At 41.8% G+C, this 26,828-nt stretch overlaps 1 protein-coding gene across 1 annotated transcript in view; it reads right to left on the reverse strand.

Moving 5' to 3' along the window:
* Nucleotides 1–26,828, reverse strand: part of EPG5 (ectopic P-granules 5 autophagy tethering factor) — a 444,533-nt gene that overhangs the window by 393,305 nt on the left and 24,400 nt on the right. Inside the window, 19 exon segments of the mRNA XM_075488778.1 lie at nucleotides 289–502; nucleotides 1,602–1,710; nucleotides 1,712–1,794; nucleotides 2,800–2,956; nucleotides 4,496–4,638; nucleotides 5,237–5,411; nucleotides 6,510–6,681; nucleotides 7,760–7,901; nucleotides 8,825–8,897; nucleotides 8,899–8,943; nucleotides 10,813–11,037; nucleotides 11,235–11,401; nucleotides 13,043–13,068; nucleotides 13,071–13,155; nucleotides 20,764–20,874; nucleotides 21,416–21,606; nucleotides 22,417–22,574; nucleotides 23,316–23,450; nucleotides 25,173–25,432. Coding sequence (XP_075344893.1) covers nucleotides 289–502; nucleotides 1,602–1,710; nucleotides 1,712–1,794; nucleotides 2,800–2,956; nucleotides 4,496–4,638; nucleotides 5,237–5,411; nucleotides 6,510–6,681; nucleotides 7,760–7,901; nucleotides 8,825–8,897; nucleotides 8,899–8,943; nucleotides 10,813–11,037; nucleotides 11,235–11,401; nucleotides 13,043–13,068; nucleotides 13,071–13,155; nucleotides 20,764–20,874; nucleotides 21,416–21,606; nucleotides 22,417–22,574; nucleotides 23,316–23,450; nucleotides 25,173–25,432 — 2,671 coding nt within the window.

Consider the following 26,828-nt stretch of genomic DNA (forward strand, 5'->3'; position numbering starts at 1 on the left):
CTTCCATTAATAGAAACCTCTCCTCCACCCTTCTCCTGTAATATGGGCTGAAATCTGTTGTCACTGATGTGTGTACTTAGATCTGCAGAAGAGTGTTTCTTTCTAGTAGAGCTAAAATACGTCTAATAAAAACATATCACATAGCATGCACATAAAAGTGCATATAGAAACTTAAAGTTTAAATCATTCTGTATTTGTTGCTATTTAACTCTACTGCATGCAGTTCATATTTTTAAGCCAGAAGAGTTCGGTACGAAAGGCTTAGTATACATCAATTCAGATACTCACTTTGCACGAACAACCTTAGGAAATCACTATAGTGATCAGGGAACTGATACTGGATAAGGTTAGTCCAATGCTTGCGGAAGATATCAAATGGCATCAAAATATCTTCTTCAGGTTCAAGGCCACATGCATTGAGAGCCAAGTGAATAGACTCCAGAAGCTTGGTACGTTCAGATAGAGGTGGCTTAGCAACGCTTAACCATTGTATAAGGTCAAACTAGAACAGAGGACAGGAAGCATTTATAAGTAGAAGCTTTAACAGCCACAACACCTTTAGGAGAAGGGAGAAATTGTCAGGGTAAAAAAAAAAAAATCCTGAAGTTTTTATATTTAAGAAAAACCTAATGAATTTGCACCTCATTAGCCTTAACTCAAAACCAAGGTAATGCTCACCAAAGGTTATGATTTAGTATATTGCAAAAGTCCCTGAATTTATGAAACAACCCTTGGCAGGGGTTCTCAGATTCATAAAGATGTGTATGAATTTCCACGCTTCAGTACCACTGCCACACACTTACAAGCATTAGACTGGGCTAATCTCCATAGTCCATAAATTTTCAGGTGGAAGTGCAAAGCTTTTGTAGCCTCTAGGCCATCTGTTCAGACCTAGGTCAGCAGGGACAATGCTGATCATTGCCACTAAGGACAGCTCAGAGTCATGCCCAAAACAGACTGCCTGCTATTCACAGCTGTCAAACCCTGTCTCTGTGTAACTAATGAAGAGAATCAGAGTGATATCAAAGCCTAAGTATAACAGTAATTTCTCCACTGAATACATACAGACAGTATCATGCAGCCCTGAAACAAGAAATATGCAAATCACTTGCTCTTACCTAACTCTGTATGTTTTAAGATAGGCAGGAAGGACATGGGTGACAGAGACTGAAGATTCAGACACTGTTCCAATTTTTTTTTGTTTTTATTTTTAAGATACCTGGGATTCACTGGCTATTTTGATGAATGTCTCTGCAGAGATATCAGGCAGAAGCCATCAAGAGCCTGCTTTAATTTCAAGAGCAAGAGTGCACTGAAGAGTAAGCCCTAGGAAGCGCATACTGATACTATCTGGGCTAGGAAAGGGTAGTTTAAGCTTCCTATTTGCTTTTGCCTCCAGCCCTTCTTGAGCTTAAATACAACACATACCATTCAGGATGAGCAACATAGATCTATAGAATCCTTCAATGTTAAAGTACCAGATTTGCACCTCTTTCTTCGTTAGCCTAAAGTCACAGTCTTTAGGGAAAGACCCACGAGAAGACGCACCCACAAGACGAAAGCAACCCACAAACCAGACGCAGTATTCACGAGTACTTTACCTTTGTCAGCAGCATGAAGACATCATCACTGTTATCCTCACTCAGAAAGGCCACAACTTTTTCATATAAAGTCACAAATTCATTGGGAGAGGCAACAGGAGTGAAGTAAAGAAAGAAGAGTACAGAGCCTTCGATTCTGCAGGATTGTCTGGAGGAAACATTTGCACTCTGACTTGGTCCCACTGATGAACACCTGAGGAAAAATCAGGAATGGTGAGAAAAAAGGCCTAGTATGAATCTATTGGGGGGGGGGGGGGGGGAAACAACTCTTAGAGCTTTCTGTCGAGACAAGCACAATTTTTGGTCCTTTTAAAAAAAGAAAAAAGTTCTCTCACAAATGACAGACTGTAGGAGATCAACTTCAACTAAATACTGCTGTTCCACAAAATACAAAGTAAAACGAACATGTTTCCCTAACACACTTAAGAACAGCACTTGTGACCACACACACTGCATAAAAATACCTAGAAATCCAATTTTTCTGATGGGTTAACAAAAGAAAATGAATCCAGATTTCAGCAGCCCTGCCTGACACTAGGAAAAGTTTAAACAGAACTATGTCCATGGAGAGCTCTTCAGCACCTCAGCTGTTAGAGGTACTTAAGGACAGCTGCACATTGAAACAAACTGTATTTAAGAGATAAAAATAACTGCCTGGACCCAAAGCAGAGGCTAATGCTTTTTCTTAGAGCACCCACATAATGTGTTCCCCACGGCAAATATTACCAAAAACAACAAGCACTTATGTGCTCTACCAGCAAACTTCTGGCTAACTCTCTACACAAAGAATATTTATTGCAAGGCTGTAGAAGAGAGGTGTCTAAACATAGAGGTTGACAAGATATATGTCAGCTAAAAAATGATCGATAACAGCGAAATATATGCCAAAACACTCTCTTACACGCTGGAAGTACCCAAACTTTAGTTACCTGCCCAAAAATCCAGCCTACCTTAGCATTTAACTAACACAGTAAGCATTTATTAGCACTAAACAGGCATCTCAGAGCAACAGGTTTTATTTTGCTTATATGCAAGCTTAAACTCTCCTAAAGACTGTGTATATTATACAATTAGTTGAAAGGAAAATGGGACAGAAGCTTAGAAGTTAATTTTCAGGCTTCTGAATGTTTTAGACCCCCAATATCAGCAGGCAATTGGGATAAGCATTAGGCATCCAAAAATCAGAGAATAAACTCACTTGGCCTAGAATCTCGATGCAGGATGTTAAGAACTGCCTTGTGGAAGGACTGCATTGAGTTTCATCACACACATATTCCACTAATGTAAAAAACAAACTAATTCCGACTTTCTTAATTGCAGGCATAGGCTGCACCTTGTAGATATTTATTAAGGCCCTGAAAAAAAAGAAAAGAGCAGATTAAATTTACATATGGAAAATAATCTGTGACAAAGAAAGGTTTCTTGCAAATATATAGCCTTGAGATGGGTATGGACCAACCCCCCTACTCAAGCAGGGCCACCTACAGCTAGTTGCCCAGGACTGTGTCCAAATAGCTTTTGAGTATGTCCAAGGATGGAGACTCCAAAACCTCTCTGGACAGCCTGTGTCACCCTCACAGTAAAAGAGTGTTTCCTGATGTTCAGAGGGAACCTCCTGTGTGTCAATTTGTGCCCATTGCTTCTTGTCCTGTCACTGGGCACCCCTGAAAAGAGCCTGGCTCCATCTTCTTTGCACCCTCCCTTCAGGTATTTCTATACATTGATGAGAACCTCCTGAGCCTTCTCATATCCAGGCTGAACAGTCCCAGGTTTAGCTCAAGTAATTTTGCTGCCTGAAATGGGTACCTCCAAACCTTAGAAAGTCTCCATAATCAGAGTCAGAAAGTGATCATCAAAAGATTTTTCACAGCATAGTTCCAACAGGTTTCTCCCTCAAATCATGTGTTTGTCATGTTCTTAGGCCATCCCAACTACATTTGTACTGCAAGAAAATTTACTTAGTTTTACTTAACAGGCTCAGCAATAAGAGACTTAAAACAGAATCAATCTTTTATTGTGTTTTGCCAAATAAATGTTTTATTGAGCTCAAACCCCCATCTTCACTGAGTCCTAATTAAAACATGAAGAATATGCAATTCCACAGATGTAAATCCCAAGAACTAGCTCATCCACAGAATTTTTCAGATTAATGATCAAGAATGAACATGTAGAAATAGTAACCAAATATTTTTACTTGTACAGTGAGCACACTCTGTAGGAAACCAACTACACTAAAAGAATCCCAGCAGAAATCTAGAAGATTGAGAAGAATGGTGTTGCAAAACTGGACCTCTGGGATGAGCTCTAAAAGGCCTTCAAGAGGAAGAGGGCCTTGGACTAATCCATTTATTCACACACACCCCCAAAAAAGTGATATTACATAGTCCTCTTCCACTGCACGATTTTGTTTCACATATTGAAAAGCTCCTTCAACTCATAACTCTCTATTAAAGAACTACATCCTGCACTATTAGAGGGAAAAACCTAGAGAGAGATATGTTAAAAAACATAGAGTTTAGCCTATGGCTGAAACAGCTGTGATACAAGTTTGCCATTTCCTGAAGTTTGACAGGGATGCTGTGTTATCACTCAGCAAGCTTTTGCAGGGTTAGAAGGGCTATTCTAATACACAGTACAATAAATTGAAGTAGAAAACAATACTGTGCCCCCTGTGGAGGCTGAACAACCACCAGTTATAGCTCTTCTGATAATATAGAGTTATTCCTTTAGAAGTCTGTGTCACAAACATACAGGTCTCAGGATTCCCGCTCTGTTGTTGACCCAAGCTGATAAGCATTATGAAAAACACACAAACAGGTTCCACATTTTAACTCTAATATACAGAAAAGGAAATATAAAACATCGCTACCTAAAACAGTGTCTGAACAATCTATGTTATAAAATTTTCCACATGTACTGCTGCTTCCACAACACCCAGAGAAGGTGGCTTCGTAGCTTTTGCCTGCAGTTGTCTCACTTCTTTACGCAAAGCACGAAGCTGCTGGCTCACTGCTTCATTTTTATGTTTCCCTTCAAACTAAATGACAAAAAGACACATACTCATTTCAGAATAATATCTTTTGCTAAAATTCTTTGATGTTACACCTATTTGTAAAAAATGAAGCAGAGCCTAGTAAGAGAACTCTGAATATAGATGGTTTTCCCCTGAAAGTTTTGATCAGATTTAGTACATCGTGCCCAAGCACAGATCCTTGGTCATGTTCCTATTTAATTATCACACACTAATATAATTCATGTCTTTTATGTAGGACTTTTAATCCACAGGGACTGAAACTTAGAGGGGATCAAGAAATTCATATACCAAGCAACATGGAAATATTTCTATAAACATTTTCATGCTTCTATTCCTATCAGTGAGCATATTCCCACATTCACACATCAGGAAGCAGTTTAGAATGGACACTATGAGCAAAACTAATTTTATGCAACAACTTATTTTTCAGCTGTTGATCTGCATCTCCTTTTGAGCATTACATATTAGGTATTTCAGGTAACTATTATGTGTGTATGGGTTTATTTGGTCAACTGCTACCATTCTTGTAACCATTCAGTCATTTCACTTCCATTATTCATGTCCAACAGCCCCAAAACAGAAGTGATGCCATATCTCTAACCTGGACTGTTAGAAGAGCTGCTCCCTGGCAGCCTTTATTTGAAGTTCCCCGGCACTCCAAATGGAGGGTGATCTGCTCTTCCCGATTGACATACTTCGGTATTGACAGCTTCGGTACTGTATCCAATATTTCACTATTGAGGGCAACATGCTGAGATTCCCAGAGAGCTGCAGTTCTGAAAAGCATTTATTGATAAAGTTACCAAAAATCTTTACTGAAAACAGTAATACTAAGAATTTATAAGCAAGAGATGAGACTTCAATTTAATGTGCTGTACAAAGACTCATGACACTTTCCTAGAAAACATAAAAGGTTATTGAATGAAATAGAGTTAAAATTTCAAAGTAATAGCACTTCAAAGTAAAAAAGAAATAGGTTCATAAGAACAAAAACTACTCCAGTCTGCATAAGTTCTTTTTAATTATTCTATATGACAACCTGGAAGGAAATTAAATAGATCACCCTCTGTAGGAAATGCAATTTTCCACCAGACAAAAAAAGCTGGACTGTGGGATGATTCAGTCAACAAAAAAAGAGCCCACCTAAAATTGCTGCTGGAATTGTTTAGACACATCCTCTCTTGGGCTTAGTGAGTTTTGGGGTTTTTTTTGTTTGGGTTTTTTCTTTTTTCTTTTTTTTAATAATAATAATATTGATATTACATTACTACATTGGGCAAGAATAGCTATAGATTTGTCAGCTGTGTTTGAAAATACTTCAGCTGGATTCTCTTTGTAGGAATATTAAAAACAGAAAGTCTCTTCTCTTTCACACACAAAGCTAGTAGTACCAGAAATTAGATTTCTCTCTTGGGGGTTCCAGTGCTTCACACTGCAGCTACCACATTAGTGCAAAAGGGTTAACTAACTTATTGTCAACAAATCTAGGCTAAAGGAAGGCTTTATTTTAAGAAGTATGCCAAATGAGAAATGAAACTGTAGAACTTCGATTTCAGCTGATATAATCTCAGTCATTAGATAAGACCTGTGTAGTCTTATCTTAGTTAAAGGAGTGGAATAACAACATGATAGCCAAGGGGGAGGGGGGAACCCACACACAACAAAAACACACAACCAGCCAAAAAAACGAACCAAAAAAAAATTAAAAAAACACCCACACACCACCAAACCAACCAACACAACACTGAGACAAGAAGCAGAAGTCAAGTACTGACAGTCTTGTGCCAACACCACAAGTGAGGCTGCTGTAAAGGGCACCTGAAGACACTGCTAGACACGCTAGTGAGGCAGAGGGAAACACAGCTGTGTCTTACTTGTGCATGGACCTTAACATCTTGCAGTGACATGCCATGAGCTGAATTGCTTCTTTCTGACTTACTAGACTGGCAGAGGAAATAACTGGCACAGGAGCTTTAATCATCTGGAGTGGAAGAAGGGGCTTGAGAGTATCAAACTTCTTCAAATTATTCATTATCCTCTCTTTGGCTAGAAAAGAAAGGAAAAGCAAGTTTTGTCAATAAGAAAAGTTTAGGAGAAACTGAACAAAAACATTACTTTTTTGCATGAAACATGTTTAACATGACATATTTCTCAGGATTCCTCCCTTTAAAAAAGAAAAAAAAAAAATCTCTTAACTAATCTTCCTATTTTTGTTGACAAAGTTTATTTCACACAGCTAATTTTCATGACCAGCTCCATCACACAAACATTAGGATCCAAGGCTCCATTACTTTCCTTGTTTCCCCCAGCCACTCCTACCTTCTACCCTTCCAATTTTCCTCTTATCACCCCATTTATTCCCCTCATCTGACAGAGGCTCCCAGACCCAGTCTGCTAAGGCAAATTCATCTTCCTTTCCCTACAATTCATCCTCATCTCTAGTCTTGTCAGCTCCAATTCCTCCCCAAAGTGCAGCCTCTCTCCAGATCAGCTCTCTCCTTCTCCCGATTCCCATTCAGTTCCTTTGCCCAAACAGTGCCAATTCACCTATGAAACTATTCCAGTTTCCTTCTATTCCCTCCCTCCCCTTTTTTAATCAGCCCCCCCCAAAATCCAATCTCATCACATCCTTAATATACCTACCATGACTATTATCCCCTTGTGTGCTAGAACAACCCTTTCACCATGCCAAAATTCCAGGGAAACAGCAAGGAAAGACATTAGGAACAACAAAACAGAGACAATCTTTCTGTTTTCAGTTACAGTGGGTTTTGCCTTTGCTTGCAGCTGTGTCTCTCTAAACTTGAGGAAAATTCACCCTGTCTGGAGCATGCTCTGTGCAGAGGAATCTTTGGGGAGTTCACTCACGAAGCTCTAGGCACAACATGACCTGCTGTTCTGTGATGTGGCAAACTTTAAACCAAAAACATCGATGTTAGCCTCTCACATGAGCATCTTGGCGAGAACACCATGAAAACTTCATGCAAAATACTGTACCTATAGAAAACAAACTGTATTAACATCTTTATTCACAGACCTCATTATGTTCCTAAAGAAACCAGGGCTTCAACATCCTAATAATTCTTTCTGGCCCAATTTCATTAACAACATTCTTATTTCTTACCTGATAAAGGGTTGGTGAAATCTGTTTGCCCTGCAAAAACACAGGTTGTATGTGATTCAAGCTGAACCTGAAACCAAAGGTTTAGAGCTTCCTGAAACTCATGGCGTACGAGTTCAACATTGACATACTCCATCCACAAATCCTAAAGCACAAAAGAATTACATTATCATTCCCATTTTGGTCAGTACCATATACTGTGCATCCATCCCAGTAGCTGGGGAACTAAAATAAGTACATAAAACTAGACCCTGCAGTTTTAAGTGATAGGAAAATTATTACCGGGGGGGGGGGGGGGGAAGTCTATACTGAAGAAAAAAAGCTGCAGAATTTTTATCACATACAGATAAGCCACTGAAAAGCATTTGTGACACTTGGAGAAGAATTCTGACAAGCACACGGTATAAATTTCTAACAAATAAGAGAGAAAGGATACAGATTATTAAAACTCTGTTCCTAAAAAAAGGAACACAGGAAACAAAGTTAGTCTAAAACATCATGGCATGATTAACTGTTATCAGGCTAAAGCAGGCTGCATTTCCAGTAGTCACATACACTGGAGAAATAAAAACAAAGCAGGCATGAGGAAATGCCCTTCTAAAATCTTCCCTCTCACAGGTTTTTTTAATTATACTAACTCTTTAGACTTACTGGACAAAATAATATACACTTCCCACTCACTAACTTATATTTGAACCTGACATATTACATACTACCAACATGAGCAGATTTCAACTTCCAGTCTTTTGTCATTTAAAGTTCCAACTTCAATAATTCTCTAAAATTATCTTAGAACATAAAAAGAATTACAGAACAGTACAGAATAAGGACTGTGTTCTCATTAAGATATGCAAGAAATCTACTCATGAGTCCTTGCTCAAATATAAAGGAAGACAGCTGGGGATGGCACAGGATTTTTAGGAAAAAAAGTTAGAGCTAAAAACTACCATACATGCTGTACACGTATTAAAGACCAGTGACACCAAGTCTCTCACTACTTTAGAGGACCCACTTTAACAAGCGAAGTGAATTTTGGATCCCAAATTGCCAATATCATTGGCACTTCACCTGTTGATTCTGCATGGCTTTAGCAAGTCTATGTGCATCGTATTGCTTTGGTAAAGAAGGAATGTGTGTATCTCTGGAAACTCTCTTCTTCCAACCACAAAATAAAAACATTACAAAGCCTGAGAACAAAAAAAAAAAAAAAAAAAAAAGGGGGGGGGGGGGAATAAATCAATGTGAACTTGAATTGTATGCATAGCATGTATTACACAGCAGTCTCATCCTGGGGTTTAGAGTTAAGGCAACAAATCATGCTACAAGGTGACATGGCTCAAAACGTAGATGTTTCAGATACTTTGTGACTAGCTTACTAAGTGTCAGGTCAAAGACCAGCAGTAGAAAAATACAAAGGGCAATAACCAAGAGCAAGAGGACAAATTTTGAAAAGGAGAACATTTATGTGAATTAGCAAACATGACCCAGGACTGGAAGTGTCTCTTACATCAGGGAATCATATTGACAACCCTATTCAAGAGACCAATGAAGAAAAAAAAAAGAGTACATCTGAGCAAGTTTGGCTTCTTACCCCATGACTTCTCTAGAGTACCTGCTCTAAAAGCTCACACCTGAGTTACATCTTTTAATTTCTTGTCAGACTCAAATTCATGGCTAGTTTATTCCCATTTCCTCCTCTACTAACACTGTACTTAAACATAAACATACTTCTTTCTTCAATTGGCATCACTCTTTTTATAGGAAGGATACCCTTTTTATAATCATACCATCCAAGCTTTCCTGATTAAATACAAGGGAGAACTAGAATACCATTAAATCTTTGCACTGTGGTATTAAATATCACTAGCAAACTCCTGTTTTCTGTATCAGTGTCATTGGTGAAAAAATGGAAGTAGTCTAATTCCAAGAGTCAGCTCTGATGAACTCTACCAATGTTTTCCCTCCTGTTTAGGTGGTCTTAAACTTCCTGAGTGTAAGATTTACTTGGCTATAGAGCAATCTGGTTTTATGTTGGAGTGGGGAACTCCTTTGAAATAAAAGACTGAAAAAATTAATCAAGTTACACCCAGTGAGCATCTCTGGATTTTTTTTTTTTCCACAAATTACCAAGGAGGATTTATGATCTCCCTTGTTTGCTTGTACAGTACCTACCGATTGCTGCGGGGGAAGCACTTAAAAGAAGCTCAGATCCCATATGCCCAAACCCCCTGAACAAGGGTCTCTTTCCAAATAATCCTTTCAACTAGTTTCTGGGAATATTCAGATACTGTAATACTGCAAATATTTCTTAAGGTAGACTTCTCAGACCAAAAGTCTCTGTGTAACAGAACCACGGACTTCTGAACAGCATAGCTACAGTTTCAGCGTGCATGAGATACGTAGCTCTTACAAGTTACCACCCCTTACAAAAGTGAGCGTTCATCAGCTGAGTCACAGTGAGTGACCATGCCCATCTCCTTAGCCTACTCCAACACAAGACAACAGTCTTGTGCCAAGGTTTTGGTTAAGCAGACATATCACTTTCCAGCTGGCACAGAACACACTTGTCACAGCTCAACTTCAGCATGCTAACTGGGTAAACTGCACTAACTGAATCATGTGTTGAAGTCCCCAGTAAATTCCCTGATGAAGTAATCTTACTCAGACATAAATTTAGACCCTGGTCTGTGACACACAGATGTATACACACAAAGTAGCATTTTACATTTATAGCTAGCGACGTACATACCGGTAGCAGATATGTCTAAACAACAAATATTTTACTAGCATGGGGATACCATTAATTAAAAAGCAAAGCTCTCCCCTAAGGGCAGTGACAACTCTATCAACAATGTTTTCTTCTTAGTAGTAAAATCAGCTCCCCCTCAAACAAAACAAGTTTTATCAACAGAGGAACAGACCACAACTATGCATATAACAAGTGCCTGTGGTACATCTAGGTCAGCCAAGGGTCACATCCCTTCATGTCTCCCACAGCTAAGACTGTGCTCTAGTAGTTGCACTGAATAAGATTGAACTGGGCAGGCTTTTTTTACCTGACAAGTTCCTTATGCAGTTCTTGTGAAGTCAGGTAATCTAGTGAGCAGCTCGCCTTCTCTGGTGATCTGTCACTGTCCTCTGCAGGACTCACCCTTAGTGCTTTACTGGCAGCATGGTGAAAGTCTGCTACCTCTATTAAGCGCTGCTTCATTTAATTTAAAAAGTTAACATGAGCTGCACTCTGGAAAAAACATCTTCCAATACAGCCATCTACAGGTAATCTAAAAATGAACAAAAAAGCACAACAAAGTCTTGTTGCAAGCGTCAAATCAGCATCTCTGCAAATAAATTGACTCTCTAGAGAAGTTGCTGGTACCCACTGCTTTCAGGTGCAGTCTTAGTATGAGGCACTTAATCTCACTTGCAGAACAAACTTATTAGTGCTTGCTAATCAGCTAGAGCCCTTACAATCACTCACCCATATTGTGGTCCTGGTTGGTGAAGGTAAAGGAGGAAGAATTTCTGCCAGATTAGTGGCATGAGAGGGTGATCGGCAGGGGTAGCAAGGGCCTGGTAAGCCCAGTGGTAAATCATGAGCCTCTGAAGGGAAGGTACAATGGGCAGCTTCAGCTGGGTCTGTGCTTTCTGCAAAAAGAACAATTTTCAGACAAGTGTTCTACTGCTGTTCCCTGTAACAGGCTGTCACAGCTTAACCCAACAGATTAACACAGCATGAAAACTCACCAATCATGAAGGAGAAAACTTTGGAAACATTCACACATCTACTACAGGTCTTAGAGGAAGAGCTGCCCAGCTCATAGTTGTGTTGGACAGCTGTTAGAGCAGTGCTACACCTCTGATGTTTTTAAAAAAAAAAAAAAAAAAAAAAAAGGTAGCATAAACAGAGGGGCTAGTGTGATGCAAGGCCAACATACGGGCCATTGGTGTTAATTACAGTGAATTACTGGTTTTCCTCACAGAGGTATATGTTCCTAGTTTAGGCTTCCATAAGACCAGTGCTGTTAGAGAACAAAGCAGCATCAGTGAAGCACGCAGCAGGTTCCAACCAGTAAAAATAAGTCTTAAGCCACATGAGGATGCAGAATCCTACAGTGCGCTACCACTTTTAGCTTTTTCCAGTCTACATTCCATACAGCCTAATTGAAAATCTAAAACTTAAAACTAATGCGAAGAAAGAATACAGAAGGAAAAAAAAAAATTTTTCTTTTTGTAAAAGCAGAACAAAGACAATGCAATGTATGAGCAGCAGCACTCCATATTAGCAATGCAGAACACTACTCCACGGACCCACTAAATCATTAATAAATCATATGTCAAGCTCACATGGACTGTGCCTGAAGCAGGGGAAAGGGAGGCTTTTCTGAGTTCCCAGGTCTCAGCGCAGACCCTGGCACTACCTCATCACCCACACTAGACCTCGGGAACCCTCAGCACCCTTTTCCACACACTCCCCACATACTATCTCACTGTTTTCGAGGTAAATCGAGACATGCAAGCCAAGGGACAAATGTTCTCCAGACTAGTCTCCAAGGATGCAAGACGTACCAGTCTGGACATAGCCCAAGCAAACCTGTTTTCATAGAGCTTCTAGACTACCTTCTCCATTAAAACACACCGAAACAGTTGAGATGAAGTGTAACTTTTGGCCCATCCTTCAAGACAGGACAGCTTTTGGTTTCCACTTGCTTCATTCAAGAATTTCTACATTAATTTGGGCAAAGAACATGGAAAATGCTGCAACATGGCTTAAAGCACACCTAAGTGTCTCGTTAAGGGAGAGACCTAAACAGTTCTGAAAGTCTTGGAAAAATAGTTCAGCAAATACAGAGAAAAGTAAAGCCCAAACATCTGCAAAATTCAGACCATCTGAGAAATGCTCTTTGAAATATAAACACATTTTCCCACCCGTGAAATAAGAGTATCTGCACTCCATCTCAGTGGTATAGAATAAATCCACTGAAGATCGTGAGGCATTCAGATGACCCAGAAAATCATGCAAGAGCACTAAATAGTGACTAAAATTTTCTGTAAATAACGGTATATTAAAAACCAGATATTTGCATGGTAGTTTTTAAACATTCAACTCAAAAACGTAAAGGAAAATTTCCCCGAGGTATATTTTCTCCTGGAAAGCTGATCATATAAAGCATTAGTTATGCTTTTATCTTGGTAAGAAAAAGCACATGAGATAAAAACTAAACAATACAAGATAACAGTTTTCTCCAGTAGTTCTCTCTAATAAAAGCAGATGAACAGTTCTCTCGCCTTCAAAGCTCGATCAGGAGTTAAAGCACCAACTCCCCCTCCACAACGCTGCGAAGCTGTGAATCTTCTTCAAATACTGACTCCACATTTAACACCATCCATGAAAACCAGACCTGCACAACACAGTAATAACAACAGAAACATTGATAACAAACTGGCAGGGGCAGGATGGGGAAGCGTACTGTTTTCTTAAGAGGAATATGTCTTTGCCAGATTCTCATTAAAGTTGCAAAAGCAGTATCATATCTCAACAATGTCGTGGTTTAGCCCCAGACAGCAACTAAGCACCACGCAGCCGCTCGCTCACTCCCCCTGCAGTAGAATGGGGAAGAGAATCAGAAGAGTAAAAGTGAGAACACTCGTGGGTTGGGATAAGGACAGTTTAATAGGGAACGCAAAAGCCGCACGCTCGAGCAAAGCAAAGCAAGGAATTCATTCACTACTTCCCATGGGCAGGCAGGTGTCCAGCCATCTCCAGGAAAGCAGGGCTCCCTCACGCGTAACGGTTACTTGGGAAGACAAACACCATCACTCCGAATGTCCCCCCTTCCTTCTGCTTCCCCAGCTTTATATACTGAGCATGACGTCATATGGTATGGAATAGCCCTTTGGTCAGTTTGGATCAACTATCCTGGCTGAGCCCCCTCCCAGCTTCTTGGGCACCTGGCAGAGCATGGGGAGCTGGGAAAAAAAAAAGTCCTTGACAAGTGTAAATACCAGTTAGCAACAGCCAAAACATCGGCGTGTTATCAATATTCAACACAGCACTACACCAGCCACTAGGAAGGAAATCAACTCTATCCCAGCCGAAACCAGGACAGTATCCACCCCTTATTCTATACCATCTACATCATGCCCAGGTTCTACCCCTTCTAATACAATTAAGTTGATTTAGTCCATGGCTTTGGGCTCCATCCGTCATCATAGTCCTTCAGGGCAGAAGAGATGGTCTGTGGTGTTGGATTGTTGCATGTTGAAGCCAGTTCTGGTTCCATCACCACTGCACTTTGCTTGCTTTTTTCGTTGAAGTTCCTTCTTCATTAATCTGAGTGATCCTTATTGAAAAAGTGATGACACATAGTATTATACAACAATTGATATTATACCATTCAGTTCATTGGCTATTCTCACCTAAAATCAAATCCCCTTGAGGTACACATCGGACTTGCCCAACCTCTCGCATTACCCACCAAGTGCACCCGGGTCCTTGAGCAAAAGCAATCCCACGAATGGGCTTGCCTTTGCCCGAGGCAGGAGTAACCCAGACTGTCTTCCCCAGCATGTTTTTTATGTGCACTACAGGGACCTTATCCCCTTCTACAGTGCGTAAAAGTTTTGATTGGGCAGGGCCAGCTCGATTGACAGATCCTCTAGTGTTAACTAACCAGGTGGCCTTTGCTAAATGTGTATCCCAATGTTTGAATGTCCCACCACCCATTGCTCTCAGTGTAGTCTTTAACAGCCCATTGTATCGCTCAATTTTCCCAGAGACTGGTGCATGATAGGGGATGTGATATACCCACTCAATGCCCTGCTCTTTGGCCCAGGTGTCTAGGAGGTTGTTTCGAAAATGAGTCCCGTTGTCTGACTCAATTCTCTCTGGGGTGCCATGTCGCCATAGGACTTGCTTTTCAAGGCCCAGGAGAGTGTTCCAGGCAGTGGCATGGGGCACAGGATACATTTCGAGCCATCCGGTGGTTGCTTCCACCATGGTGAGCACATAGCGCTTGCCTTGGCGGGTTTGTGGGAGTGTGATATAATCGATCTGCCAGGCCTCCCCATATTTATATTTCAGCCATCGCCCCTACATACCACAGAGGCTTTAACCGCTTGGATTGTTTAATTGCAGCGCATGTTTCACATTCATGGGTAACCTGTGCAATAGTGTCCATGGTTAAGTCCACCCCTCGATCACGAGCCCATCTCTATGTTGCATCTCTTCCTTGATGGCCTGAGGTGTCATGGGCCCACCCAGCTATAAATAATTCACCCTTATGTTGCCAGTCCAGATCCACCTGAGCCACTTCCATCTTAGCAGCCTGATCCACCTGCTGGTTGTTTTGATGTTCCTCAGTGACCTGACTCTTGGGTACGTGAGCATCTACTTGACATACTTTTACAGCCAGGTTCTCTACTCGGGCAGCAATATCTTGCCACAATGCTGCAGCCCAGATGGGTTTGCCTCTGCGCTGCCAATTGTTCTGCTTCCATTGCTGTAACCACCCCCACAGGGCATTTGCCACCATCCATGAGTCAGTATAGAGATAGAGCACTGGCCACTTTTCTCATTCAGCAATGTCTAAAGCCAGCAGGATGGCCTTTACTTCTGCAAATTGGCTCGATTCACCTTCTCCTTCAGCAGTTTCTACCACTTGTCGTATAGGACTCCATACAGCAGCTTTCCACCTCCGATGTTTTCCTCCAATACGACAGGACCCATCAGTGAACAGGGCATATTGCTTCTCATTTTCTGGCAGTTGATTGTACAGTGGGGCCTCCTCAGCACGCGTCACCTCCTCCTCTGGCGATATTCTGAAATCTTTGCCTTCTGGCCAGTCCATAATTACTTCCAAGATCCCTGGGCGATTGGGGTTTCCTATCCGAGCCTGTTGTGTGATCAGTGCAACCCACTCACTCTACGTAGATTCAGTTGCATGATGTGTAGAGGGGACCCTCCCTTTGAACATCCAACCCAGCACCAGCAGCCGGGGTGCCAGGAGGAGCTGTGCTTCAGTACCAACCACTTCCAAAGCAGCTCAAACCCCTTCATATGCTGCCAATATCTCTTTTTCAGTTGGAGTATAGCGGGCCTCGGATCCTCTGTATCCCCGACTCCAAAACCCTAAGGGTCGACCTCGAGTCTCCCCTGCTGCTTTCTGCCAGAGGCTCCAGGTAGGGCCATTCTCCCCGGCTGCCGTGTAGAGCACATTTTTTACGTCTTGCCCTGCCCGGACTGGTCCAAGGGCTACTGCATGAACTATCTCCCGTTTAATTTGTTCAAAGGCTTGTCATTGCTCAGGGCCCCATTTAAAATCGTTCTTCTTCCAGGTCAGTTGATAGAGAGGGCTTACGATCAGACTGTAATTTGGAATATGCATTCTCCAAAAACCCACAACGCCTAAGAAAGGTTGTGTTTCCTTTTTGCTAGTTGGTGGAGACATGGCTGTTATTTTGTTGATCACATCCATTGGGATCTGACGACATCCATCTTGCCATTTTATTCCTAAAAACTGGATCTCCTGTGCAGGTCCCTTGACCTTACTTTGTTTTATGGCAAAACCGGCTTTCAGGAGGATCTGGACTATTTTCTTCCCTTTCTCAAAAACTTCCTCTGCTGTATTGCCCCACACGATAATGTCATCAATGTATTGCAGATGTTCTGGAGCTTCACCCTGTTCCAGTGCTGTCTGGATCAGTCCATGGCAAATGGTAGGGCTGTGTTTCCACCCCTGGGGCAATCGATTCCAGGTGTACTGAATGCCCCTCCAAGTGAAAGCAAACTGTGGCCTGCACTCTGCTGCCAAAGGGATTGAGAAAAACGCATTAGCAATATCACTTGTAGCATACCACTTGGCTGCTTTTGACTCCAGTTCGTATTGCAGTTCCAGCATGTCCGGCATTGCAGCACTCAGGGGTGTCGTGACTTCATTCAGGCCACGATAGTCTACTGTTAGTCTCCACTCTCCATTAGACTTTCGCACTGGCCATATAGGACTGTTAAGAGGTGAACGAGTCTTACTGATCACTCCTTGGCTCTCCAGTTGATGAATCAGCTCATGGATGGGAATCAGGGAGTCTCCGTTGGTATGATATTGCCTCTGGTGCACCACTGTGGTAGCAATTGGCACCTGTTGTTCTTCGACCCTCAGCAACCCCACCACAGAAGGGTCCTCTGAGAGACCAGGCAAGGTAGACAGCTGTTTCATTTCCTCCATCTCCAAGGCAGCTATACCAAAAGCCCACCGGTACCCTTTTGGGTCCTTGAAATACCCTCTCCTGAGGTAGTCTATGCCAAGGATGCACGGAGCCTCTGGGCCAGTCACAATGGGGTGCTTTTGCCACTCACTCCCAGTTAGGCTCACTTTGGCCTCCAATACAGTCAGCTGTTGGAATCCCCCTGTCACTCCACAAATACAGATGGGTTCTGCTCCTATATAGCTTGATGGCATCAGGGTACACTGTGCACTGGTGTCTACTAGAGCTTTATACTCCTGTGGGTCTGATGTGCCAGGCCATCGAATCCATACAGTCCAGTAAACCCGGTTGTCCCTTTCCTCCACCTGGCTGGAGGCAGGGCCCCCCTAGTCCTGGTCACAATATTCATTACCCTTTTCTTGTACATATGAGTCAGGAATTTCTTCATTAAAATCAGGAGTAAAATCAGCCCTTTTACTCTGTCTGGGGAACTGTCCACTGGAAACCAGAGCAGCAATTTTCCTGGAAGAACCCCCTTTGGTGACTGTTTTTCCTTGCAACTCACGTACTCGTGCCTCTAGGGTCGAGGTAGGTTTTCCATCCCACTTCCTCATGTCCTCTCCGTGGTCACGCAAGTAAAACCATAGGGTGCCCCGTGGTGTGTACCCTCTATATCCTCTCCCTTGAGCAGAGGAACGCTGACTCCTAATAGCTGAGACACTGGTCCGTATAGGTGGGGAGTAGGACATATCTTCTTCGAGTCGCTGGACCTTCCGGGACAGTTTTTCCACAGCTGAGACAAGGGAGGAAGAGATACTTTCTTCATATTCCCGGAGGTTACTAGCAGCTTCATTCACTGTTGGACCATCTTCGTCTTTCCAGGTCAGTATTGCCAGTGAGTTGGCACACGACGGTGGTGCGTTCCATACAACTTCCGCCACATAGGTCTTGTGCACTGGACCTCATCTGGATCTGTGGGTGACCGCACATCGTCCAGATCACCATAAATCACTTCCAGCACAGCTAATTCCCTCAGGTACTGGATACCTCTCTCCATGGTGGTCCATTTCCCAGGGCGGTATACATCTTCCTTGAAGGGATATCTTTCCTTCATAGCTGACAGGAGTCGCCTCCAGAGGCTGAGGGCTGGTTCCCCTTTTCCAATCGCTTTGTCAATGCCCCCTTCCCTAGAAATGGATCCCAGCTGCTTGGCTTCCTTATCCTCTAATTCCAGGCTATTGGCCCCGCTATCCCAGCATCGGAGCAGCCAGGTGACAATGTGCTCCCCTGGATGACGGCTGAAATCTTTTCGCATATCTCGCAGCTCACTCAGGGATAGGGATCGGGTGGTTTCGGTCTCATTTACGAGTTCTTCCTCTTCCTCTTCCTCTCCCTGTGATGGCCCTGCTCTTTCATCTTCCCTTTCTAAACGAGCTGACTTTCGCTTCCAGGATTTCTTTTTATGTATAGGGGCGACTGATACTGACACGGGTTGGTTCTCTGTCGACCGCAATGCTTGTAACAGAGTTGTCTGGAGCAGCTGCAGCCGCAGTGCCTGTCGCAGGGGGAATCGGAACAGCCGCAGTGCCTGTCGCAGCAGGGGCTGGAGCAGCCGCAGTGCCTGTCACAGGGGTAATCAGAGCAGTGGCAGTGCCTGTCGCAGGGGTAACTGGAGCAGCGGCAGTGCCTGTCGCAGGGGTAACTGGAGCAGCGGCAGTGCCTGTCACTTTGTCACCAGATCCTTGAGGGTTCTGAATAGTGTTAAACAGGGCTCGGTAGGCATGGGCCAGACCCCAGCACATTGCAGTGATTTGTGTCTCCTTAGAATTGCCAGAGTCACAGCATACTTCTTCCAAATATTCTACTAATTTTTCAGGATTCTGCACTTGTTCAGGGGTGAAGTTCCAAAACACTGGAGGTGCCCACCGCCCTAGGCATTTGCCCATGCTATTCCACACACCCTGCCACTCATAACTATCCAGCCTTGGGGCAGATCTCTGGATGATATTCTTAAATTGCTTACTAATCTTGGACAAGATCGAAACAATATTCCCAAGCAATACCAATAGACGTATCTTAACTACCCAAGGATGTTCAAGATACTGAAAAGTTATTGCAATGAAGGAGGAAGCATTGCAGAAGGAAGCAGTGAAGGCACAATTCTGCATTTCCTCCATGAAGTAATACCCGACATACAATAATGGTTTCAGTACAGCACTTTTAGATAATACCAAAATAAATCCAAGATCACTGTTTTAATAACAAATTTCACAGGCAAAACATCACCAATTTAAGCAGAGCACAGAAACAGCAGCAATGTCCTGGCCATCTGCCAGCCCAGGCACATGGCCAGTGCTGTTATCAAAATGTTCCCAGGCACAGCAGAATAAGGTGATAAGCATAACAGCAGCACAGCAAGCAGCAAGAGCAAAAAGCAGCCACTAACGAGCCCTCGACTCTAATATAGAGTAAAGAAAGTAAGCCCTATGACAAGCACAGAAGCCTGCTGATTAATAGCCAAACAGCAATAACAGCTATAAATTCTGTCATCTAGCACATTCCAATCAGATCTGCCGTTATCTCAAACCCTTCGAGCCCCACGTTGGGCGCCAAAAAGAACTGTCGTGGTTTAGCCCCAGACGGCAACTAAGCACCACGCAGCCGCTCGCTCACTCCCCCCGCGGTGGGATGGGGAAGAGACTCAGAAGAGTAAAAGTGAGAACACTCGTGGGTTGGGATAAGGACAGTTTAATAGGGAACGCAAAAGCCGCACGCTCGAGCAAAGCAAAGCAAGGAATTCATTCACTACTTCCCATGGGCAGGCAGGTGTCCAGCCATCTCCAGGAAAGCAGGGCTCCCTCACGCGTAACGGTTACTTGGGAAGACAAACACCATCACTCCGAATGTCCCCCCTTCCTTCTTCTTCCCCAGCTTTATATACTGAGCATGACATCATATGGTATGGAATAGCCCTTTGGTCAGTTTGGATCAACTATCCTGGCTGTGCCCCCTCCCAGCTTCTTGGGCACCTGGCAGAGCATGGGGAGCTGGGAAAAAAAAAAGTCCTTGACAAGTGTAAATACCAGTTAGCAACAGCCAAAACATCGGCGTGTTATCAATATTCAACACAGCACTACACCAGCCACTAGGAAGGAAATCAACTCTATCCCAGCCGAAACCAGGACAAACAAGAAAACTGAAAACCAGTTTCCTCCTTATCTACATTCAAATATCCCCTTTGTATTCTGTACAACCTTGGGAAAGAAGGGGGAAACCAGGGACAACTGACAGGATTATCCAGAGTTCTGGAGGAAACAACCTGCTCAAACAAGATCTTCTCTCTCCCACCTGCACTACACATCTCCAGCTGGGGTACTGCAGGTTTTTTTTTCTTTTTGCTCAAATGACGAACTTGCTTAAGCAGAGAGAAAGCAACTAGTATTCAAAATATTTATCAGAAAAAGACTGATCTATTAGAAGAGTCAGGCTTTACATATTTTCTCTCATTAAATATATCAAGAACAATTGAAGATTAAAAGAAATCTTAACTAATAAGTCATATTATATGAATTCCTGGACACAGATCAGACAAACTTTCTCTATGCAAAATGTCCATGATCCCTTTAGTGTAATAAACCCACAGCGTTATCTTAGGGTAAATTAGGATTTTATCACAAGAAAACTCACAAACACAGGGATAGGAAGAAAGAGGGAATGAGAGAAAAATCTGCAAAAGCAGAAAAAACCTGAACACCTGTATATTGCTTATCCCAGGGTTGTTCATACAACACCATCATTCCACTTACCTGAGAGGAATTGGCATTGCCCTCAACAAAGGAAGGTGTCCCATTGCCTGCCACAATCTAGCTAACAAGCAAAGACAGCAGACCTTTGTCACAATGATAGCCCAAAGCATTCTGCACAGAAACAGAAAACATTTGGGGTTTTTTTGTAAGCAGCCTAACAGATGACTTACAAGCTACAGGTATGTCACTCTACCTTCATCCAGGTTCCTTTCTGCCTCATGTAGCTACTTCCCAAGCTTAACTCAGCAAGCCACTACTGAAATGCCTGCTTGTACTTTATTTCTTTTTCAGTTAAAAGATTCTGTTATAGTGACAGTGTCTGTTTTTCAGGAGAGGAAGCTCTATTTTTGTTCTAAATACACTATAGAGCATTTGAAATGCAAAGACCACAAACTAATATACTATGATAGAACTCACATGAATGAAACCCGTGTTCCAAATAGGTTTTAACTCTTATTATTATCATTCAAGTATCAGATATTTCACTAATCGATCTACTCAGAAACAAATCAGATAACATAACCCCATTACTACTCAATCATGACTGTTCTTGTTACATTTCAGGAAAATACATTCACATCAAAATTAGAATGAGCAACACATGAACTGACCATTTACTCAATAGCCACACCATTATACCACACCCATTTACCTTGTGTTGTTGGTAAAGCAGCTTTTGTACACAGTCCTCTTGACTGTACTGAAAAGCAGCTTTACGTAAGTCATCCAGCAAGAAGAGTGTTGCCCAGTCCCTGTGCCACAGCTGCTGGCTGGTGAGGACCTGAACCCAGAACTCCAGTACTGCAGCCGGCCCCACTCCATGTGGCTGGTCACTTCGAAAAAATGCGAGTCTGTCAAATTAAAGGGTAAAATTATTCAAGAGATTGCAGCTTTAATTAAAGGATAAGCATTTATTGAAGAACTGTTTAACTTGCATAAGGCTGTGGGCCTATCCTTAAAATAAATAGTTTACAATGATTCTCTCTATGTCTATATAAGAACAGCTTTGTCATCTCCAACCTCCCAAAGAGATTCTGCAGCCTGGAGAGCTGAGCATCTTGTGCAATCAGCAAAAATAGATGCAAAAACCATAAGCGGGACCCCTGTGACCTGCAGGCATAAATGGCACCTATTTCTGAAGTGTAGCCTGCTGTTCCTGCTAAAGGACTTCCCAGAGTACATATATGTCCCTTTAATCCTTACCCCTCTTGGTTCTTGACGTCTCTGCACTCAGAAGAAAATACTAGTTTCCTAACACAGGAACATTTTTTCATAGCATAGCCATAAATCAATGGTCAAAAGCAAAGCTTTCAAATGTTAATACATCTGCTGCATTCCTCAACTAACGCAAGCGAGAAAGCAGTGCTGCGTATTACATTCCTTTTAGGCAGTTTTGACCTGGTATTAGAAAATGCGTTTTCCAAGAAGTCTGGAAGGCACATATTGTTGTGTCCAGCATCACATGTATTGCCAGATTTAGGCAAGTTTAAGTGGAAGTGTTTCAGGAAACCAAACCCAACTATTCGTACCCCGTGGCTGCATAACTGCCAGTTTCAGTATCCTTTCTAACTTTAAGCACTAACTCAGTCAAAAAAGCCTACTTGTTTTTTAAAAACTCTCCCCTCTTTTTTTTTTTTTTTTTTTTAAATAATCTTCTTACCTGTATCATACTACTGAGCAGTTTAACATTTTCTCCATAACTCGCTCCTGTCAAGTGCTGTGTTACTTTATGGGTAACCTGCTGGGTCACGCCTTGAGGGACTCCACTATCCAGATGAAGGAAGAGTTGGATACAAGATAAAAACCTAGGCATGTCAACAAATTAAATTAATTCTAAAATTTCTCCTACAGTATAATATACAGAAAAGCTACTTCTAGAAAATTTAAAACCACCTCAACAGCACTGGTGACACCCATATACAAGGACTTTGATTCACAACCATGCTGCAGATTTAATCGCTCCATTTTAACCATATCATAGGCACAGTATGAGCAGTTCACGGCAGACTAATTCAAGGCAGCTCATCAGGACTGAATACAGTTCTTGATCTACATCAGCACCCAAATCTAGGCCAGGAATCATTTAGGAGACTGCCAGGTGGTCCAAGCCAAAAGCACCCCAGGGACCACATTATTAATTTATCAGGACAGACAGCTAAGGTCCAGCACTTGAGAACGCTCCCAGCTGTTGCTCAACTTACCAGTAGGGACACAGTTAAATAGTATTGCCTGCTTATTTTTCTCACTCATCTAAACACAACAGCTACTTGTCAATACAGCTGTTTGAAGGCCACTTCTGTGGCACAGCAGCAGCATCAGTGACTACTGTACATGTGATGTCAGTAGGAGACACTTCTACAACTACTTCCTCAACCACAGTCAATGTCAAAAAGTAACTCGGCAAACAAACAAGACTTACTTCCCCATCATCTGCATCACATTCTCACTGGACGCAAAACCCAGAATGAAGCCTGATAAATTTAACAGTTAAGATTAACTTTCGTTGTTCTTTATCAATAAATGTATTTGAACAGTAAGCATTATATGTTCCTTTCTTCAGGAGATAATACTGGCAAGAGTAAAATAAGGGTAAAATTTTATCCAGCACAAGGATTACTATTCTCAGATATCTAGACTGGATGAGTACACCCAAGAGAGGGATCCCTTCGACAAAGAACTTCTCAATGCTGTCAAAACGAAAACAAAACAAGGAAACCCACATTGACTACCAGTACAAAGGGAGACAGAGTGTTGATTTTTTTTTGTTGTTGTTAACTGAGATGTTAAGACATTCATATCTTTACACTTAATCTTTGAAATCCTAAACAGCTAACTCCACAGCTGAAGAAAAAACTCTGTAGGAGTCATTCAATTGCTGACAGATTTGATAAGTTTTTCCTTCCCTTCTGAGGGTTTGTGTCCTGTCTTCCAAAAATCACTGGAGATGTAGGTTTTCATCCATCAAGTTTCAATCAATTTAAAGCTCAAGGTTCTTGCCTAACCTAGCCAACTAGCCTCCCTCTCCAGGCAAAGGAAGAACCTACAGAGGGAGTTTCATATTACCTACCTTTGACATCTCCTCAGGATGGATGATGCTCTGGACATCTTTCTTCACTACCTATAGATGGAGCTCGGAGGGTTTCCTTACAGTAGGTACTTAGATGGTTGCAGTCAGCTGAGATGAATCCTACTCTTACTGTCCAGAAAACTCACTAGTGGCAACTTATTTGGTACACTGCTCTGCATCAAGTTTTGCTAACTGAGAAGGGTTGCACATTAGGAAAAGATGCAAAACATTAATCCTATGTCTACTCTGAAGTCATGAAAATGAAATATTGTATTAAGTCACTAGCATACAGTACAGCACTGTTTTTTTCTTCTGCTCATTACCATAACTGGCCTTGAACTTTTCGCGCGATAAATATCAGTGTTATTGTTTAGATAGGAGAAGGATGTCAAATGGTTCTTTGCAAGGCCAAACAGTGTTTGGGAGGAAAAGAAAAGAAAAAAAAAAAACAAAACCAACCGCACACACACACAACCCAACAAAAAAACCCCACAGAAGTAAAGAGGTTCCTTGTTTTTCATTCCATGCTCAAAGTCATGTAAAAATTTCCACTCTCAAACCAGAATACCTTCTCAAATTACTCTAGTGCTTTGAAGAAGTACGTATGTATCTATAGCATAACCTTAGCATCAAGCAATGACTTGGGGAAGAAGAAAGCCAAGACAATTTCTCTTTAAAGAGCAAAGTAATATTATATGCAGAAAACAAGTTTGTGAAAATTCTGAATAGAGTAAGAGATAATTAAAAAGATTACAGATTCAGGGGAAAATAGACCTGGGAGAGATTGATTAACCTATCCATGGCTCTGTACCTTAATCAACTAGTACATTTGATTACATCCAAAAGCCTTACTTATAAACCAGCTGAAAGCATTGGAAAAGACTGTTTTGGAACACAGTTAGGGCTAGAAGGTTCAGTATCAAGGTTATAAAGCTCTCTATTTATTATTACCGGCATAAGTGTTTTTTCTCCTTACTATTTTCTGAATACTCTGCTGCAGCCCTGCTAAAAAAAAGTTACCTGTAGAACAACCCTTTCAGTAAGTGTGGTTAAAAGTTATTCCTGTCCATTGCAATCATGCTAATCCCTCAGTTTCAATATTATTTCTAATTACTATTTTAACTCTAACATGCAGAAGGCAAAAATATAGTACTAGGAAAATAAAGGAAGTGGCAGGTTGTTTGGAACTACAGTTCCTGAAGGACTGCTCAATCCTTTGCATCAGAAGTCCTTTATTCTTTAAACAAGCATAAAGATGTTAATAGCCCTCAGTTCATCATTAGGTAGGTTGCTCAGTCACTGGGGCCATCCATCCAAGGGAAACACAAAAAAGCACACTTACCTGTGACCTAACATGGTCATTGCCAGTGCCAAATAACAGCCGACAGGGATGCTTGCTTTAACAGCCTTCAGGAGGGGGTGAAGCGTGACCAACTCCATCATGTCAAGCCCACTGTCAGACACAGGGACTGCAGGCCAGCCATGCTGCATGCCACAGTCATTTCTGTGAAGCTTTAACCTCAAAATCAAACCCCGTGCCCACTGATTAAAGGAAGCCTCTGGTGTTTCTCCATATTGAACAATGCTGGCTAAGTAGGAGACCTGGAACAAAGCAGCAGGAACAGGAATGAGAGGAAGCACAGCCATACTACAGCATGTATGGCACTAGGACTTGGGTCAGCTTGGATGAGTTTCCTCTTCTATCACAGTACCATGACACGAGATCAGAGCAACAGTAGTTATTTTTCAGACACACCATGTAGCACCACCAATTAAGTTTATCTGAAATCTCTGTTTCTACGGCCTTGATTTCCACCTGCCCTCTCCCCCCACCCATCCCTTTTAGTAAAGGCTATCAACCTATACTGTTTGGCTAAAGTTTTCCAAATTAGATATTAGTCTTGGATTAAATTTAGTTTTTACTATTAAAAAAAAAAAACACAAACAAACAAACAAACAAAAAAAAAACAACAAAAAAACCCAACAACAACAAACAACCACACACAACCTTCAATAATGTTGAAGACTGCTAGTGAAAGGAAAACTAAAAATACATATACAAAAAAAACCCCAACATCTGTCAACAGAAAAAGCCTAAAACCTGGCAGCCTCTCCTTGGAAAGAAGTCTGTAATGTAGACAGGCAGAGTCTCTATGCCATGTAAACATGTCCATTATCATGAAGAGCCCATCTAGATCAGAGGAAGTTATAAATCTTTAGGAAAATATATTGTACATGTCTGACAGACCAGTGTAAATTGCAGAGCTGGGAGTCAATGCAGATATTTCATCCTCTCTGAGTGGGGGTACAAGAACCTAAGCATTATTTTCTCTCAAGTTCCAGTTACAAGCTCATGCAAGTCAGGACAGATTTACCAATACAAGTGGCAACCAAGGCTGAAATAGGTTTAAAAAGAGAACTCATCTAGCTGGCACAAGACAACAAACCATAATTAAATAGCGCAGAGATGCAAGTCAAAAAAGAGCAGAGACAATAAGGAACATTCAAAGTGTGGGAAGAAAAGACTAGAGGGAAAAAAAAAAAGCACAGGGGAGGAAGGGAAGACAAAGCACAACAGAATGCTAAAAGCTCTGAATAAAATAGAAGCATCTTGGACTGAATATCCAAAAAAGGGATTTTTAACCTTGATCCTTCTATCCTTCCATTCCCCTTCTGTAACTTGGAGCCATACCTTCCTCAGTCACCAGTGTGCTGTAAAATCAATATAATAAATGTTTGTAGGGTGTTCAGGTAACACAGCACTGATCACTACTGAAAAGCTCCTAAAGTCTTGAGTCTTTAAATAAGGTAAGACTAAGAGCTGGAGACACAGGAAGGATGTCTCTTATGTTCACCAGTAATAGTAAGTAGCCTTTCATTAAGCAAGTACTGGCCAACTCCGCGTGAGTAAAGGATGTTTCACAAGAACAGTTTGCAACTATCCAACTACAGGCTGGATAATAATGCAAACCTACAAGGGGGACAAATTTAAAATTTC

This window comes from Mycteria americana (assembly GCF_035582795.1).
Source record: "Mycteria americana isolate JAX WOST 10 ecotype Jacksonville Zoo and Gardens chromosome Z unlocalized genomic scaffold, USCA_MyAme_1.0 Scaffold_18, whole genome shotgun sequence".
NCBI classification, from domain to species: domain Eukaryota; kingdom Metazoa; phylum Chordata; class Aves; order Ciconiiformes; family Ciconiidae; genus Mycteria; species Mycteria americana.